The sequence below is a fragment of the Penicillium soppii genome (genome assembly GCF_028829465.1).
Source record: "Penicillium soppii strain IBT 18220 chromosome Unknown utg000007l, whole genome shotgun sequence".
Classification (NCBI taxonomy): domain Eukaryota; kingdom Fungi; phylum Ascomycota; class Eurotiomycetes; order Eurotiales; family Aspergillaceae; genus Penicillium; species Penicillium soppii.
Window position 1 is genome coordinate 3,608,389 of NW_026643237.1, and position 18,638 is coordinate 3,627,026.

At 44.9% G+C, this 18,638-nt stretch overlaps 6 protein-coding genes across 6 annotated transcripts; 3 read left to right on the forward strand and 3 right to left on the reverse strand.

The window, feature by feature from the left end:
- Nucleotides 1–198: 198 nt before the first annotated feature.
- On the reverse strand, nt 199–1,644 carry N7529_010623 (uncharacterized protein; the record flags this gene model as incomplete). The annotated part of the gene is made up of 1 exon (XM_057246150.1): nt 199–1,644. The coding sequence occupies one exon, from the start codon at nt 1,642–1,644 to the stop codon at nt 199–201; it is 1,446 nt and encodes a 481-aa protein (XP_057094413.1).
- Nucleotides 1,645–1,989: 345 nt separating this feature from the next.
- N7529_010624 (AMP-binding enzyme domain protein) lies at nt 1,990–2,713 on the reverse strand (the record flags this gene model as incomplete). Its single annotated transcript, XM_057246151.1, has 3 exons — nt 1,990–2,064; nt 2,261–2,410; nt 2,474–2,713. The coding sequence occupies 3 exons, from the start codon at nt 2,711–2,713 to the stop codon at nt 1,990–1,992; spliced, it is 465 nt and encodes a 154-aa protein (XP_057094414.1).
- A 1,686-nt stretch (nt 2,714–4,399) lies between these two features.
- On the forward strand, nt 4,400–5,869 carry N7529_010625 (class II DAHP synthetase family protein; the record flags this gene model as incomplete). Its single annotated transcript, XM_057246152.1, has 2 exons — nt 4,400–5,687; nt 5,802–5,869. 2 exons carry the CDS (start codon nt 4,400–4,402, stop codon nt 5,867–5,869), a joined length of 1,356 nt encoding a protein of 451 aa, XP_057094415.1.
- Nucleotides 5,870–6,397: 528 nt separating this feature from the next.
- On the reverse strand, nt 6,398–7,999 carry N7529_010626 (thiamine pyrophosphate-binding protein; the record flags this gene model as incomplete). Its single annotated transcript, XM_057246153.1, has 1 exon — nt 6,398–7,999. One exon carries the CDS (start codon nt 7,997–7,999, stop codon nt 6,398–6,400), a length of 1,602 nt encoding a protein of 533 aa, XP_057094416.1.
- Nucleotides 8,000–8,830: 831 nt separating this feature from the next.
- Nucleotides 8,831–9,541, forward strand: N7529_010627 (acetolactate decarboxylase; the record flags this gene model as incomplete). The annotated part of the gene is made up of 1 exon (XM_057246154.1): nt 8,831–9,541. The coding sequence occupies one exon, from the start codon at nt 8,831–8,833 to the stop codon at nt 9,539–9,541; it is 711 nt and encodes a 236-aa protein (XP_057094417.1).
- Nucleotides 9,542–17,148: 7,607 nt separating this feature from the next.
- N7529_010628 (uncharacterized protein) lies at nt 17,149–18,244 on the forward strand (the record flags this gene model as incomplete). Its single annotated transcript, XM_057246155.1, has 2 exons — nt 17,149–17,441; nt 17,500–18,244. 2 exons carry the CDS (start codon nt 17,149–17,151, stop codon nt 18,242–18,244), a joined length of 1,038 nt encoding a protein of 345 aa, XP_057094418.1.
- Between the last annotated feature and the right edge of the window lie 394 nt (nt 18,245–18,638).

The following is an 18,638-nucleotide window of genomic DNA, read 5'->3' on the forward strand; positions in this document are numbered from 1 at the left end:
CTTAAGTAAATATCTCAATATGTATACAGCTACTGTTTGTACAAATGTAGGTGTGAAAAGAGTTGAACGCAGTAACACAATGGATTCGATGTACCTTCAACGCATTCTGATAGAGCAGAATATACCAGATAGCGGAACAGAAACACTGCTACCAAAGCAGTTATGTCGTAGTAACTGAATAGATTAAAAAAGCCGAAATTAGAAACGTCCCTTCAAGCCACCGGGTTTCATTCCACCCCATATGATGAATTTTGGTTCAAACCCCTTACCAGCCTTACCAATCTCGCTGAGACTACTATCTTCCGGTAGGAGCACAACGTTCTCGGGATACAGCTTCCCTAGAATTGCCAGAGCGATTATGGGCTCCGCGGTGGGGATCACATGGACACCACCTTGCTTTGCTGTAACTAGACCGCGATTGGACTGCAGGAGAACATCCAGGGCAGAGTGTACAATAGCGCCCTGAGCGGGAAGATCTTCCTCCTTACCTGCGAGTGCCTGATACGCGTAGCGGTGGCCACGGGCAATTTGACCGACGTCGACGCCGACACAGTTACCGTTGTTGAGCTCCAAGCGGAGCTCCAGTTGACGGACAGGAGTGCCCTCTCCTGAGGCTACCAGGGCTAGAGTTGCCTTTTGAACAACAAAAGGTGCGGAACCTGAGGGAAACTTCAGCAGATCGTGGACCTGTACCTGATTACCAGCGGGAATCTCAGCGCGAGGGGCGGAATAGTAATCGGAGAATTCGTAGTCGAACAGCACTGTGTTCTGGGATGGATCCAGTCTGGCAGGAATATACTCAAGCAAATGAAAGTAAGTATCTCCGCCATTCAGAACGGCTGGCAGGACGGAGCCATGTTCGTATTGGAAGCCATAACCACCGGTGTCGGTCCGAGGCAAGTCTGGGGCCAGAAGCGCTTTGGTATAGGCGAGGATTGATGCCTGAGTCACACTCTTGGTGACCAACCCCGTGAGAAATTGCGCTCGACTGGGCTCCAGGTGACGAATGCCTCGGGCAGCCTTGCCATCAATGGGAATCAGGACCTCATCGAAGTTCCGAAACGGAAGGAGGGCATCGCGGAGTAGTACCATTTGGTGCATATATTCGTTGAACAGCTGCATCAGGTGCGGTTGGCTGCGAGCCCCGAACATGAGGTCGACATTCGGCGGTGTAAGCAGATGATTCTCGCATGGGCTGCGGATGTTGAGATCAGGTTCGAAGGGACCACTGGAGGCCTCACGCGCCCATTTGACAAGATATTTTCCAATTCGATCGGCCTGCTCTTTCATCTCCCTGCGTGAGAGATCGGGCACATCTTTCTGGAATGGGAGAGTGGATTCGCGAGTATTGGTAGCCAAGTTGGAGGCGACATTGTCCAGCAGCGATGCGCGAGCGCTTCTCATGTTTGGAGTATCTTTGCCTAGACAATCGACGACCGTGTCTAGAAGAGGAGCAAAGCCCTCGACCAATTCGCGCGGAGTGAATACCCCAGAGCGCAGGGTCCATGCGCGCGGCTGGGGCTGAGCGCGAGCATTTCCTTCGGCTTTTGGAGATATAGTTTGCCCAGCCACTATGCCCCCAAGACCCGCGAGGCGGTAGATGACGCTTTCGACGAGAGGTTTGATCATATTTGCGTTTGCCATTGTTGTAGATGAGGATTCAGAGAAGTGGCAATCAAGATATGAAGATATGAAGATGCCGGAATAGTAATTGCGGACGGAGAGGAGAAGGAGGAGAGAGAAATAAAGAAAGATAGAAAGAGAGAGTGACAGAGCTTTCATTTCTATCTGTCTCAAGGTGCATGTGCTATCCCCAAATAGGCAATAGCCACATGACACACATTCCGATAAATGAGCCCTAGAGAGAAAATCGAGAAGCAGATGTTTTTCACAGGCCTCAACTCTTTCATTAATTCTCTCATTAGTCAGTTACACCAATTTTCGCCCTTGTTCAATTTCCAAGATTCCTGGAGTGCTTATTAATCTCGTCTAGTTCTGCTTCGGAGGATCGTAGTCATTTCGCAGATTCTTGGTCAAGCGCGACCACCGATCTCCGACCAGCTGCTATTCATCAACACACCTTATTTAGTAAATCCAGTCGTTCCAATCACGGCTTTACAAATGTTCCAGTCATGATTACGACACTTTTGCCCTTGGCTAGGCCTCAATGATCGAAATATCTGACATCTTCAGCCCGAGCATATATCCAAGTGTTCACAGTTTCGGCTGCGGAGAAATTTGTATTAATAGGACAACGAACAAGGAGATCAGATTCAGTGATAAAAATTTTGGCCTTGGCTTGCTCGAGCCGGGCAGCAACGTCGGTCCCACTCATTTCGCTTGGAAATGGGATGGGGGCAACAACTGCTCCAGTAGCGACAGCCCCCCAGTAGGCAATGGGATATTGAATCTAATCAATCTATTTAGCCTCTGCTTGCTAGGTTCGATATAAGGGATTCGAGACGGCGCCCACCTTGTCCTTTGCCAGGATAGCAACTACATCGTTCGGCTCGATGTTGTATCTCCGGTGGATCGCATCCGCAAACTGACGGCTCTTTTGTTCCAATTGCCTATATGTGAGTGTCTGGTCTGTACCATCGACACGATAAAGTACCCTGTTTTCGGTGTACTCCCTCTTGCCCTGGTAGAAGATATATGTGAAGGCGTCCGTGCTCGGCACAGGAGGAAGAGGGAGTCTTGAGTCGAAAATCATACTGGTAACGAAGTTGCAATTGTTTAAACCCTCAACAGAGGAGGCAGTTTATAAATCCGGTGAGATAATGTTGAATGATCTTTATGGCTTATCGGTGTTTCCGACCGTTCAGGGCGACACAAGAACTGATTAAAAACTGATTAAATATTGCAACTCTTCCATTTCAGGAGACGTAGTCTACAGATATCAACTATGACCTAATAGTACTGATTGGTCGGAACCCCATTCTCAGTCGTCAGTGCGTCCAATGAGACATCAATGACCTGATGTAGATTAGATACACTTGATGTTGCGGATCCAGATAAGGCTTGGAACAAGCTAAGGTCCGGTCACAAGAAAGAAAAATTAATTGTACTAAACAGCAGGATACTGAAAGGAAGCCTGACTAGCCTCCCCTTTAGGACCGTGCAGGACCAGCCAAGTCCGATGCGGTAAGCCCTAAGCCTACAACTTACGCAGCGTCGTATCTACAAAGACATCCCGACGGGGCCTAGAGAACCCAGGATCTCACACAACTGATTGTCACAGAGTAATGATCGACGAAGACAGCGGCCTGAGCGAAACGCATTACCCTTTTAATAGGTACAGACGCGGATGAGGGCCGACAGAAGAAGCTCACGGTAGCAATTATGTGACTCCTGAAGCACGCAAGATGGAACAACAACTCAAATTTAGATATGCACTCAATGGTCGTCGCGTAGGGGATATACGACTTTCTAACGCTCTTCGTTTCAGGTAATATATTTAGACGAGCTAGCTCTGCATAATTCATTCTAGCAGTAATCGTCTGGGAGTTTGAATATAGACCCACAATTGATCTTGCATAAAATCTACCCGGTGGAAAGGCACGGGCTAATACAGGAAAACAACAGTGGAAAACTCATCGTATTTGCCACATGGTCAGGCAGCGGACTCTATTCAGTCCTCGGGCTACTGGTTATGCAGCTTCGTAGCGTGTCAGTGCACGATGATCTGCAAACCGCTACATGAACCAACCATTTGCTTGCTCACAGACACAGGAGAGAGACACAGTCAGGATATCTGAGACATCACGCCGTGCGAAGGACGTTGATTGTCTCGAGATCGGACTTTGACGGCAGAAATGCCGCTATTCAACAGTCGACTCGGAGGGAGATGGCTAAATATGGTGCATTAAGTGGTTGATATTGATTCCGAGTGCGGATATAACAAGGATGACCTGCAGCAAGGCCTCTTGTCAATGGGGAATGGGTACATTGCGTACTACAAGCCTAAAAACAGTCCGATCCAACTCTGCGATCAGAGACTCTTAGTGCTTACCTCCGAAGCATGGCCGCATCTAAGCAGGCCTAAACATCCAGAATTGGATCCACATCCAGTAATCGTCTTTTTCCCCGAAACTACGGTTAGACGGCGTGTGCCCCGAGCAACCAATCATCAGCCATTCAACCTCGATGATACCAACATGCAAGCTGAACAGAAAGAAAGTTTGCGAAATACCTAAGGCTGTTACTTCGTACCGGGCCAGGGAAGAAATTCCACAATATATTAAAAGAGCGAACAAATAGGCTGATATAGGCCTAAACCAACTTCAAAGGAGACACAGTAAGTAGCATGATTTGACGGTCACTAGCCATTATATCTAACGTTCACAAAACTCCACAATCGAATACCACCCTCGCTCATTTATTGACCATAACAGCAGTCATGACAGACGACTTGTGTTCGACAGACTCCCGCCTGACTTGCTCCCCTTTGTCTTCTTGGACTTTCCAGTCATGGATCAAGATGACCACGATTGCCCAGGCTGTTGACTACGAGGATCCATCCGCTCTACACGAGATATGCAACACGATTAATTTCCTTCCACCGCTTGTCAGTCCCACCAAAATAGAAATCGCCCGGTCACACTTTGCTGCAGTAGCGCAAGGGCAAGCTTTCATTTTGCAGGGTGGCGATTGCGCAGAGAGCCTCCAGGATGTTCGAGCGCATATCATCCACCAGAAAGTGAGGCTACTCCAAGAGCAGTCCCGGATTCTGGCCCAAGGGCTGAAGCTACCCGTGATCGCGGTGGGACGTATAGCTGGCCAGTACGCTAAACCTCGATCTAACCCATGGGAGATACTGCCTGATGGGACGAAGATACATGCCTTCCGCGGTCATAATATTAACAACGTGGGCATTAATGAGCGGCAGCCTGATCCCCATCGACTACTGCTCGGTTATTTTCATGCGCCGGCAACCCTAGACTTGACGAAGGAAGGGCAACTTCCCACCACGCCGCCCACACCCGGTCCCTCTAGTCCGATCCTACGCAACACCGGGTTAGGACAGACCGTCACCCCATTTGAGAGTCCGCAAGGAGCTATTTTCACGTCTCACGAGGCGCTGCATCTGCCTTTCGAGAGTGCTGTCACACATAATGGATACAACACCCCCGCAAGTTTTGTCTGGATCGGGGAGCGATCTCGTCAGTTAGACGGAGCTCATATTGAATACGTACGTGGTCTCCGAAATCCGATCGGAATTAAAGTTGGACCGGCTATGGACGGCCAAACCCTGGTGGATTTGTTGGATAAATTGTGTCCGGACCCCACCAACCAGAGCAACATAGGCCGTGTCACAGTCATCACGAGATTCGGCGCAGAGGGCGTCGATAATGTGCTGCCGAGCCTCATTCAAGCCGTGAAGAAAACATATCATTGCCCTGTCTGGATGTGTGATCCTTGCCATGGTAACACACAAACAACAAGTGACGGTGTCAAAACACGAGATGTGGATCTTATTATAGAGGAGCTGATTAAGACTGTTCAGTCGCATTGGGACAATAACTCCATTCTAGGGGGTGTTCATCTAGAGCAGACGGGGGAGTTTGTTACAGAATGTCTGGACGGCACGAAATTAGGATCGGAGGGGGAGCCTAGGGCTTCACTATCGTTCATTATGCGATCCACGCTTGTTCTACATCCAAGCTCCGAGGGTGATCAGGGCTTTTGTAGATTTTGTGGGCAATCAGTATGCCTAGAACGAATGTTAGACTAAGATTCTTGCTATCTAATCTCTTCATCTACGGACATTTTCCTTTTCAAAATCCAATATCAAATCCCAGGTTTCAACTCTTACATTATTCATAGCTCAATATCAGCTGGATTCGTGTGGGGCAGTGGCGATGGATAACTTTAAATGATACAGTAGTCTGAAACATATTCATTCCGTGCCAGATGAGTTGAAATATATTGGATGGAGAAACCTTCAAGCAGTTTAAAGTTGGACTAACTTGAGGTTAACTTTAAGCTAATTTCGAGGCATGATACCCAACCTTGAGCGCTAAGCCTCTCCCTAACGATGTAGAAATTATGAACAAACGAGGCCCAGGGACTTAAAATTAATTGCTGATGGTTTATGACGGTTCTGGACAATCAAAACTGAGCTCTTTGAGTAGTTCACTACTGGCGTTGACGGTGAAGAAGGGATCATATGATGATTGGTTCTTAGTTCACTAACTAGGCAACTCAGTAACACGTCATATTGCCGTTGCAAACTACTTGTATATCCCTCTTGGATGCGACTCTATTCAATTGAGATTTCGGGACAGATCCGAATCGGCAAACAATGAAGATAAAAAGGGTTACGTCTTTAGAGCAACTAGGAGGTGACTCAAATATTGAGATTGATGAGCTCCAAAATATAAATTTCTCCGAAGCCTTACTCGAATGCAATAATGTTCAACGCTTCCCCAGTAGGAACGATGGGAAGCATCTCGGTTTCGCACATCCGTACATCTACTAATGCTGGTCCCTGACACTCTAGTAGCCATTCAAGGCCTCCCCTCAGCTCCGCCGTATTAGAGCATCGCCGACTCTGAACCCCCATACTCCGAGCTAATTGAACAAAGTCAGGATTAGACTGTCGGTTGTGGCAGGATCGTCCCTCGTAATCGGAGCGTTGCAATTGGGAAATCATGCCCTGAATGTCATTGTTGAAAACGATTATCTTGATAGGTAGGTTGTATTGAGACGCTGTAAGTAATTCCTCCATTGTCATACAGAAAGAGGCATCGCCGTCTATATCAATGACAATGTGATCTGGTCTGGCTAGTTGCACTCCAATGGCAGCGGGAAGGCCGAAACCCATGGTACCTAGTGAGCCAGATGTTACGAAAGAACGTGGTGACGTGAAATGATAGCGTTGTGCAGTCCACATTTGGTGTTGTCCCACGCCCGTAGTCAAGATAGTACGGTCTTTCAATGATGATGTTTGGCGGTCTAGCTCTGCGATAGTTTGTTGGGGTGTGGTGCGTTTATTCAGCTCGGTGTGAGGAACTCGAAACGCATATTGGTGTTTCCACTGTTGAATCTGACTGAGCCATCCGTGTCGATAGTTCCCAGGAGTCAAACTAGATAGTAACTTTGGCAAGACTTCACGCAAGTCTTCGATAATGAGCTGTGTTGGTTTGATAATTTTTCCGACCGTGCTAGGATTCAAATCAAACTGGATGATACCCCCTCGTCCAATTTTAGCTGCCTTCCTGGCTTTTGGGGCGAACCTGCTTGGATCGCCAACAGCCCTCTCATCCAGACGGGCCCCAAATACAAGAATCAAATCTGCTTCTTGGACAGCGTAGTTTGCATACGGTGCTCCATAGGTACCCATCATGTGCAACGCCAGGTCATGGGTCTCATCGAAAGATCCCAACCCAAGAAGCGTTGTTGTGACAGGAATATTGTTCTGTATAGCGATGTGAGAAAGTGTTATTGGGCTGACTTCATTTGAAAGTACCCCGTGTCCCGCACAGATTATAGGACGTTGAGAGTGATTGACAAGTTCCGCAATGTGCTCGATACTTTTGCGAATTTCCATAGCAACATCGATGCCCCCTAGTGCTTTGCTCCTGGGTGTGGGGTTTTTCTGTGAATTGAATTCAGGACTGATTTGATTTGAGAAATTTTCGCACGAGACATCTTCGCAAATTGCTGTGCCCACATCTTTAGGAACTGAAATTAGAACGGGCCCAGGCCTCCCAGATGTCGCACGATAAAAAGCTTCGTTTACGATTTTCGGGAGGTGAGCAACATGGTGAGCGCATGCAGCCCACTTTGTGCATGTCTTGGCAATTGCCATGATATCAATCTCCTGGAATGCACCGGTCCCCTGGGCAGTAGTTGCGACCTGGCCACAGATCACAACCAATGGTGTCCCATCTAGAAGAGCGTTGAGCATAGGCGTGACTAAGTTTGAGCTTCCTGGGCCCGAGGTAACTAGAATGACACCCGGTTTTAGGCTGGCTGAGGCGTAGCCTTCGGCCATGTGTCCAGCACCCTGTTCATGATGAGAGAGAATGAAGCGGAAAGCATTGGTTCTGGCGATACCATCGAACAGGGGAAGGGCTGCGCCGCCAGTTTAACCAACTTATAGTTAATCAGAAGCAGCGAGAGATGTATGGGGCAAAGGTCCACGAACACACATAATCGACATGGTGGCTTGCTAAGATCTCACAGAGAAGCTCTCCACCTGTCAGGCCTTCTCGACAACGACTTGCTCTTCTCAAGGATGATTGATTATCCATTGCTGTTTCTCGTACAGAGCGATCTTATATCGAAGCCTGGTCTGCTTCATTTTATAATGGTTCGTTGAGGTAGGCAGGAGAGAAACCTGCTTTAACTTGATTCTCAGTGACGCACAGTTTGATTACTGACCTACTCCATACGAGGTGTGCGTATGCCGGTGTCTTGGAGATCAAAGAGATAATCCGCCCAGTTACAATTTAGGAAGGTCCTTCATTCATACCCAATCTCAGTGGCCAGTTTCTGCATTTCTACAAAGTCGTGTAACCATCTATGCAAGTATGGTTACACAATCCACAGCGCACACATTACACCATTGCAGCTCAATTTCCGAAAGAAGTTGTTCTTACATCGAGTTCCGAATTAAGAGTAGTTTTGTGATTCTGTTTGCAATTCTGTATTATCAAAAATACGACCAAAAAGAAAATAATTAGCCGCGTGGACCGAAAGATATAGCGATGTATGATCATCATACTTCATTCGCAGCGAGGACCCCTATTTAGTTATTGGTCCGCCAGATATTGAGCAATACATTCTGAAATTGTACAATCATCGCGTTGAAGCAGCGGAAATCATGGCAGTTAACAATATATACCAATTTTCAATTCTCGGCGCTCTCATGGACGGTATCTGTCAAACAGGGATCAGACTTCAGGATATTCTTTCACACGGCGATCACGGTCTTGGCACAGTATCCAGCTTAAACGGAGAGATCGTTATCGTTGATGGAGAAGCATATCACTTTCCTCCCGGCCAGGAGTTACGAATGGTTGGAGTTTCCGATGTTATTCCTTTTGTTATGGTCACTCGGTTCAGACCAACCGTTGAGAAAACATTGTCCTCTCTTACTATGAATTCGCTTCCACATGCGTTGGAGCCTCTCCTTCCATTTCGGCAAAACTGTTTCTTATCAATCCGTGTGGATGGGCAATTCAAAAACATCATGTTTCGCGTGATGGCAGCACAGTCCAAACCCCGGGAGTCACTTGTCGATCTAGCCAAGGAGCAAAAGGTTGTGACTTCCAGCAGTATTGAGGGCATATTGTTTGGATTTTGGTCTCCGGCCTTTAGTGGGGGCTTCAGTGTTGCAGGTTTTCACCTCCACTTTTTGTCGAAAGACAAATCACAAGGTGGCCATGTCCTAGGGTTTGACGCAAGCCAAGTCAAGCTTCAAGCGGCCATTATTGCTGAATATTCCGTGGAACTGCCTCAAAGCGAAGAATTCAACGAAGAACCTATTAAAAGCTCACAGGATGCAGAGCTTCATTCTGTTGAAGGGTGTTGAATTCAGCTGCTAGGTCGCACCCCATCTGACAAAGCAGTGATGATCGAGCTGTGGGGGATAATAAGCATATGAACAAATCGTCTACATCTCAAAATACTATTTGCAATTCTTTCCTTCCTTATACCGCCGCTTCAAGCGAATCGCCAGTGGTTATTGTTGATTGGGCTACGAGCAAAGTGGAAATCAGAATAATAATGTTGAGATACGTGAAAAGTAAACTATCTCCGCTATGAGATTTGATAACGTATTTCACTACCGAGTGGTCGAGCGCAAACATCTAGTAGATTTGAATGAATCGTATTATATAAGGGTTTTAGCCTATCGCGCTTATCGTCGAGTAAGAACCTTAGTTATTATAAAGAATATAAGGTTCTTATAGTCGCTTTTTGTAAAGTATAGAGGGTTCTAGTGTTTACAGGATAGGGCCTGTCAACTAGGTAAGACGAAGGTGACTCCGGAACAGATGTATTGTGCGAATAGTACAGAGACTGATTCTTGGCGCCTCTTGCAGGTTCCCAAGAATGGACTATTTATCATGGACAGGAGCGGGGTAGAGTGGCGGTCAAGGTATGCTCTGTGATCGACAGTGACAAGCTGGCGATAACCCATCTCCATGACAGGACTCTGAAGGTTCAGGATCCACTCCGTTACCAGTACTTCTTTTACTACTTAGAAGAAGTATCTAGTAGCGTTTTAATAGGTTATAATAACACCCATATTCACTAATTCTTCTCGGAGTACGTTTTAATTATCGATCTTATAATAATATATCCTTAGGAGGTTTTACTACCGCTATAGCGTGCGATTTACGAATCACCTCTTCTTTATAGACCGTAGAGGTTGTTACGAGCCAAGTCTTGATGAAAAAGAGTGCATTCAACTAGAATACTAAACATGGGGAAAGAAAGAAAGAAAAAGAAAGAAAGAAAGAACAACACGCTGAAACAATTAAGGTAGTGATGCCTGAGGCCTCCAATCAAACAATGTAAAACACGAACTACGAAAGGCGGTGGAACACGGCAGAATCGGTTCAGGATCATTGATCCTGAATTCTTCGTGACAGAGGTTCTAAAACGTGTTTTTAGAGACTATAGGCGTTATTAAAAGGATCTTATTTACCATATAATACTGTAGAACTTCTTATTAAGGTAAGTAAGTATCTATTATTAAACCTTAGCTATTCCCCGCTCTTACTTCTCTTATTAGGTTATATAGAATTTCCATAGATTAAAGTGATCTCTCTATGATTTAACCCTCTTCTTATCCCTATAGTCTTTAGGGTAAGGTTTAACGATAGGTTCTTCTATCTTCATCGGTAAATGGCTCTCCGGTGTGGCCGGGTTACAGAACTGCTATTAGGCCTTGACAAGTGCTGCAGCACCTGGCGAATTTTGGTGCTGCGGTATGGTGCTGCAAGGTGCTGCAGCACGAGCCCAATTTTGGTGCTGTAGTCCGGTGCTGCAGTACTATAGTGGGTCTTGTGAGAGAACCCGAGCTAATTAACCAATAAGCGATCTTATATTCCTTCAACTTTATGATCTATTTACTTGTATTCTAAATACATCTAGGTATAATGATAGTAGCTAATAGTCGCTGATTATGTTTAGCCTAAGGTAATCCATTCATATTCTCTAATTTCCCTCTTATATTAATCCTTAATCTTCAGTAACTATATCAAATTTCAGACATTGTTCTGAGGCTGGCCCTTCTCAAGTATCATTATCACAAGTTGAATACCCCGACCGCCTAACGGATTACGACCTTCTTTCCCTCGATCTAACGTATGAGCCCCTTACACCAGACCATTCAATTAGCCAGCAGGCCCTAAACCTTACCGCACCCTCGGTCAATTCGGAATCCTACCTTATTACCACTACAACTGCCCTAGATTTACTTGAACGGATTGGTCCTAGAGCAAAGCCGTGGGTTCGATATACGAAAATGAATAAAATACAATTCATTGAGTGGTGGCGCCATACCTTAGGCGCCTAAGCAAATACGCGACGAAAGGTGAACTTCGACGCGACATATACCTTACTAACATAGGAACACTTTGATCAAGTTACACACTACCAGACTAGACAGCCAGCAGCTCTTTGTCGACGATGTGGAAAGGCAATCCCCTATCCATCTACATCTAGAGGCCTTAATTCTATGAAAAGGCATCGTGAGAGTAAGGCTTATGAAAGAGGTAGAAAGAGTTCCACTATTCAGTAGTCATTAAAGCAATCGTTACAGTTTGCGGTAAGCCTTGATTCTACTAGTTTAAATAAATTAACACTAACTAATACTATAAATCTTAGACTGATTGTCCTCTAGAACAGAAGACAATCTTTAATATTGAGGACTAGGAACGAATTCAATTGAATTTAATCACTATATATTAGCTTCTATTTCAATTCCTTAGCCGCCTAGAAATCCACGAATTCATCCGATTCGCTCGCCTTTTAAAAGAGATTCCTCCGATCCTTACACCTAAAACAATACGACGTCGCCTTAAATCGATAGTCTAGGGGGATTAACGGAAGGTTCTTTCGTTATTACCAACTAATGCGAAGCTTTTAATCGCACTTGATTGCTAGACTTCACCTTTCTAACAAGCATTTATAGCAATTACTAGCTATTTCGTGGACTTAGGATGGAACTACCATGAAATTCTACTAGGATTTAAGCCAGTCTACGGGCAGTATACTGGCATTCATCTTAGTGAGGTATTATAAGAGGTGCTACAACAGCATACTATTATTGATCGAGTGCTTATAGTCACTACCGATAATGTATCTAATAACAAGACGCTTGTCGAAAACCTTATAGAGTCTATCAAAAATCTTAACCTCCCGGATAGTACATAGATTATACGAATTCCATGCCTTGCTCATATGATCTAGCTTAGTTTAAAGGATCTTCTTGGATTGATGAAAGCCAACCCAAATAATGATACTACTTATTTAGTTTGGTTAGAGGAAGCTGATAGATCGGCCCTTTAAAAGGCAAAGTCAGAGCAGGGAATTATTTATATACTTGCAAAAGTAAGTCTTTAGTCTCTTATTTTCTTTTATTTCTTTATACTGATACTCGATATAGATTCGAAGCTTTACGGTTTATGTGAATGCGAGCCCTTAACGACGGGAGTTCTTTCTATCACTTCAAGTTTCCGAGCCTAAGCTTGCACTAATTTAGGATATTCGCACACGCTAGAATTCAACATACCTAATACTTCAGCGCGCTAATCGCCTATATATAACATTCAAGAGATATTACACAGTTTACAATCAGTCTCAGTTCTAGCTTAATAAACAGGAGTGGCGACAGGTCGAATACCTCCTTTATATCACAAAACCTTTCTATATATAGACAGTTGGTCTATCGAAGGTAAAGGATGTGACTATCTATTATGTGTTTAAGGTGTATAATCGGCTCTTTGGACATTTTAAGGACTCTCAAAAACGCCTGATTCGAAAGAAGGTCCCTTAGAAAAAGGCAATACTTCGTGCTTTATAAGTAGGTGAACAAAAGCTTATAGCTTATTATAAAGCTATAGAGGAAGCCTATAGACATCTTTATGCAATGGGCACAATCCTTACCCTAATACACAAGCTAGACTACTTTAAGGGACCGGATTGGGTTAGTGATGATGTAGACTGGTATTTAGTGTATGAAAGCTCCCTACATTCTTACCTTGAACGGTACTTTGAACGCCGGCCTATTATCCAGACATTGGATAAAGGTAAAGCACTATAGCGAACTGGAAGTATGGTAAGTTTACTTGCCTAGACAAGACCACGACCGATGGTTTAAGAAAAGGTTGGATGGCGAGATGAGCTTATAAGTTATCTGAATCTCCGTAAGTATATCCTTTCCTCTAAAACATATATACTAATTGATTTAGGGACCGATGATAAGGACCTATGCCATATCTAGAAGTAGTATAAGGCATAGTTCCCAACGCTTACAGCTCTTACTCGGGATATTTTCTCTATCCCTGCTACTAGTGCAGGTGTTAAGCGCTTATTTAGCTCTGCTCGCGATATCTGCCATTATAGGCGTGGATCTCTTAATATAACAACGATCTAGGATCTTATGATGCTTCGCTATATGACACAGTTTGATGTAAACTATACTGAAAGCCAGCTATCAGCATAGAGCGATAATCCAATCGAGAGAATGGAAGCAGATGAAGAGGTAGAGGGCTAGCTATCTGAATATGAGATTGTTGCTATTAGCGATGATAAAGGGGATCTTGAGATAGATTCTGATGGCATAAATGAGCAGGATAAAAACAATGATCGCGCATTGAATTATCCGGATCTAAATAAAGCCTTAGATCAGGAAATCGACTCGGTTGAGCTCCCGCTTTAACTAGTGGTGAGAATCATATAAAGCGACAGCCAGCGACCGCATCGAGAGCGTAAGCGTCGGAGGGATGAGGATGAATATGAGTATAGTACGCAGCCTAGGCGCAGAATATAACTGTACTACAGTGTAAATTAATTTCAATAAATAATAAACTACATTCAGTCGAAATATTGAAGCTATATTGTAGTAAAAAATCTTTTTGAAGTGTAAGCAAAATACGCAGAAATACAGGATATTTCTACATAAATTATGCATGTCACAGGCCCAGCAATGTTTGCACTGAATGCAGTGCTGCAGCACTACTGCGTTGGTGCTGCAGCACCGGACTAGGCACTTGGTACCGTCGCACCTTAGTGCTGCAGCACCGGACCGAGGGTCTAGTTCTGCCGCAGCACTTGTCAAGGCCTAACTGCTATACTCTCCGCGTAATAGCGAATTGCTCGTAAAGATCAATCCACTTAGTTTATTAAGCGGAATCTCGAAATTTATTGCCTTTACGGGCGGAGAGCATCGCGAGTGTGGATGTATCTATGATTGTTGGATAGATCTATTGTCACAGGCCAGAGCCCATTAGATATCACGTGCTGCCACGTGACCCACACCTGGGGTTATTATGGAGAACCCTACGTTAGATAGTTCCTTTCCTCAAGATGAATATAAACAGCATGTTGGCCTAGCCCTAATTGAATCAATTCAGCTACAGCCCTTCACACTAGCCTAGTTTACTAGAGATGATGATAATGGTGAAGATACAGATGCAGAAACCATACCTGAAACCCCCCTGGTTCCGATAGATGATGCTATTCATGCATTAGAGACGCTTCGTTCATATGAAGAGAAGCAGGATCGGGGCGAAACGCAGTTTATAACTAGCCTGTATAAACAGCAGAGGTTAATACAGGATAGGAGATTAAATGCACAAAAGCAGAGGGATATTAGGGGCTATTTCTGTATGTACACCTGAGATATATATATATATGTTACTATAGTGCGATACCTAGTTAGTACGATGGAAAATAGCCAAACCAACTATATCGTACTAAACCGGTTTTACTGTATTAGGAACCTGAGCGAGGAAATCGCTCCCTACTGGTCAATCTCTGCGTGTCCACTGATCACCTACTGCGACCCGAAGTCACACCCGATCACGGGACTCTCCCCTCCCTTCCTCTGGAGGATCACTGGGTGCTCTGATCGGTATGAGGCTCAACTGGATGGACAAAGACCACACTTGATGGAAAACGATAATTTAATCTTCAATTGGCATAGAGAGAGAGAAAAAAAACTAAGTACATGTGTGTTCTGTGATTAACCCTTCTTTGGTCATGTGACAGGCAGAATCTCAGGGCGGACCCAAAGTCTGCACTGTCAGAACCCCCAGTTACCCCACTCAAAAAGAAAGTGAAATGAGATCGCGACCGCCAGATGGTAGCCAATCACCAACGTTCGTTATGCACTAGGTTGCACAGGCACACCAATTGAGGTCGTGTGTTAAACCAGAAGAATTGGTTAGCCGCTAATGTGATATAGTGCCGCCCGACATCGCCTTCTAGGCTGGAAACAGATGCTGTTTCAAATCCTCTAATCATATGCAGATTCGTCCCCGCTAACTTGGCTTTGTTGGATGCAGCATTTCTACAATCGGACATCAAAATTCCCATTGTCAACGTATGTCTCTACCGTAGACTCCTGCCTGCAAATACCCTTGATTAACCTAATTACAGAACATAATGTTAACTCGATTATAAACAATTACTGAAGGTTTATTTGATTTTTCTTTTTATATACATTCGATTTTGATTTTTATAGCATTTAACATATTTTTGAACCTACGATACTTTCAGCTTAAATGACTGCTATCACCAATTCTAAACCAGAGAATGCGATAATAAATGTTAAAGATAGGATATTAGGTATAAATTAGGCGTCCTAGGTCCAAATCGTATACGCACATGATGGTATGGCTGAATTGTTGTTACCTTCTAGTTGGGTATGTACCTGGTGCCCAATATAGGTGTTTCAAAGTGAGAGTGGAGTATAGACTCACTAAATGAACAATCTGTTCGACCGGAATTTGACATAAACCGTAGTTTGTACTTACTCGTTTGCACCCCAAGTGGTCTAGAAGATCATATTTGACCAGATAAATCAGGTTGTCGGGCCAGACTGGCTGAACCACTGTGGAAAGTAATTTTCTGCCGAGAAGTTGATTGACCTGTAGAATCACCACCTCCGTCTCTCTCCCATGCAATCTTGCTTAGTCAATACCACGTTTTCTTCAAGGGATGGTTTGAAATAATTCTTTTTGCAAACTTGGGCATGTCCAGGTATAGGATGATACACGTGGGTCGAAGGGAACACTTATTGGAGAACGGGGCCGGATTTGTTTGGCCAATCATTCTCAATGCCAATATTATTTACAAAGGAGATTCACTACTTGGATTACTATATGTTCTTTTTGACAGACCGTCAGACTTGGTGTCGTTCTATTATTGTCAGCCGGTCTACCTCGCTGCGATGGCTTTTCAAGGGTAGATCAATCCGGGAGTAAGCAGCCACTTAACTATGTACTTACCACCCTGCAGATCAGCGCAGTTTGTATTAATAAAATGCTTTGCCACATTAATTCCGCGAATCCCCTACTTCCGTCTGACAATACTCGGTCCAAAGTATTACTTTAATTAATATTCTCAATTGCTTGCCAAGTATATTCATGTATATCTAATGAGTGCCAGAATTTGTTCGCAGTTGTGTGAAGGTGGTACTTTTGTGACTATTGACACATAATTACTTTTGATCGAGCTTCTTCATTGCATAACAAAAGATGGCAGGGGTCTGTAAATAGCCAGCTCAGCCGCAACAGTAGTTCAGGGAGTGTCATTTTTGTGCCATAAGACGTTCAGCTTGTTCGGTGTTACTTTGGCATGCAGCTAATTGCAAAAGAGCCAGGAGCATGTCTCGCCTAAAACTCTGGCCCACCTCCCAGCCATATTAGTCTTGGCTAGAAAGAATCCTCGTAAGCACAACAATGACGGGTTTGAATAATGAAAGTTCACGGTTTCGTATTGTAAGAGACCAAGTTACATCAAGAGCATTGGTGTAAAATATCCGATTGCGCCAATGCCAGATTGTGCATGCTTGAGGCCTGGGTCGTACATGCAGCAAAATATAGAAAGACTGGAAGATTGTTATAAGCATCGGCAAAGACGCTTCAGCTTAGAGGCAAATCACGGTGCATTCATTCCTGCAACATGCGGTACCTCACTCAACCCCCACATTCGGAGACCCTAGAGGTGTTGAACATCCAACAGCAAGAAGATCTGGCTGATCTCCAGCAGCAGATTTCGGATGGCATTCTATCGAGCTCTCCGCAGCTGCCCTCGCTCTTATTATGGAACGATGAAGGCATCGCACTCTTCGATAGATTTTCCCAATCCCCTCCCTATTATTTGAACAAGAAGGAGCTAGAGATTCTTGCTCACCAAGGCGATGATATTGCTAGTCGGATCCCTCCTAATGGCGTACTGATTGAACTTGGATCTGGGTTAGTCATCTTACAATGTTATTGTCGGATTCAAAAGGAGAGTGCTCAACCAGATTAGAAGCCTGCATAAAACAAGCCTCATCCTCTCCGCCTGCGAGCGACAACGACGGCCAGTGCTGTACTACGCCCTCGATGTCTCGATCGGAGAACTCACTGAAAGCCTTACAAGTCTAATGAAGAGAATGGGACCAACCCAATTTGTAAAGGTTAGGGGATTGCTAGGGACCTATGACGATTGTGTGGCCTGGCTGGCCAGTGATCCTAAGATGGTTATCCAAAGTTCCGTTACCTTTCTCTGGATGGGCAACAGCATCGCCAATCTCCAACCTGATGATGCCAGTTTGCTCTTATCCCGATTTTCTCATATTTGCACAAAGCAGGGCGTCCGCTGTCAATTCATAGTCGCCGCCGACGCTTGCACCCACAAGACTACGATCATGGCCGCATACGATACAACGAAAAGGCCTCTACATGATTTTCTGCTGAATGGTCTTCGACACGCGAATACGGTTATGGGACATAATGTTTTCCAAACCAGCGATTGGACGTGCGCAGTTGAATTTAACGATCGCGCGAACGTCCTTAATACGTACTACATTCCGCGCCGTGACTTGCAGCTTGACATCAATGGAATCGCTGTAGAGTTTCGCAAAGGGGATCAGGTCTTGGCCATCACCAGCGGCAAATGGACAGAGAAGGATTTTCATGCAGTCAGTGTAAACGCTGGTCTCCATATCGCCGATACCTGGAGAGACATGAGTCGTATCTATTGTAAAAATGTGCCCAATCCCGCTTCGCGCTGACTGTTAACCGATTTATATGCAGGTTTCTACCGACTCCAACCTCTCGCATAGCACTTGATGTCACTCTTGGATGCTATTGAGGGGAACTAGCTTACTGAAAATTGAGAGAGCATTGGTTGGGGTTAGAGCCATTTTGCCCCATTTGGTGAATCTGGCGCAGCCACCACCCGGGCGCCAAGAAGGGTCGACGGGCACCCGAGAGGTCATGTTTTTCAATAAGCTAGCTTTATTTTAGTACGGGACGAATTCGATCAAATTACTGCAAAACTAAATTATACCAGTAAGCCGCATGATGGAAGGGTTGAAACCCCTCATTTTCATTGACTCAGACAGGCTGCAGGGTTGCATCCAAAACGTACAATCAGGTCTTGGCTAGCCGCCTGACGGTAAACAA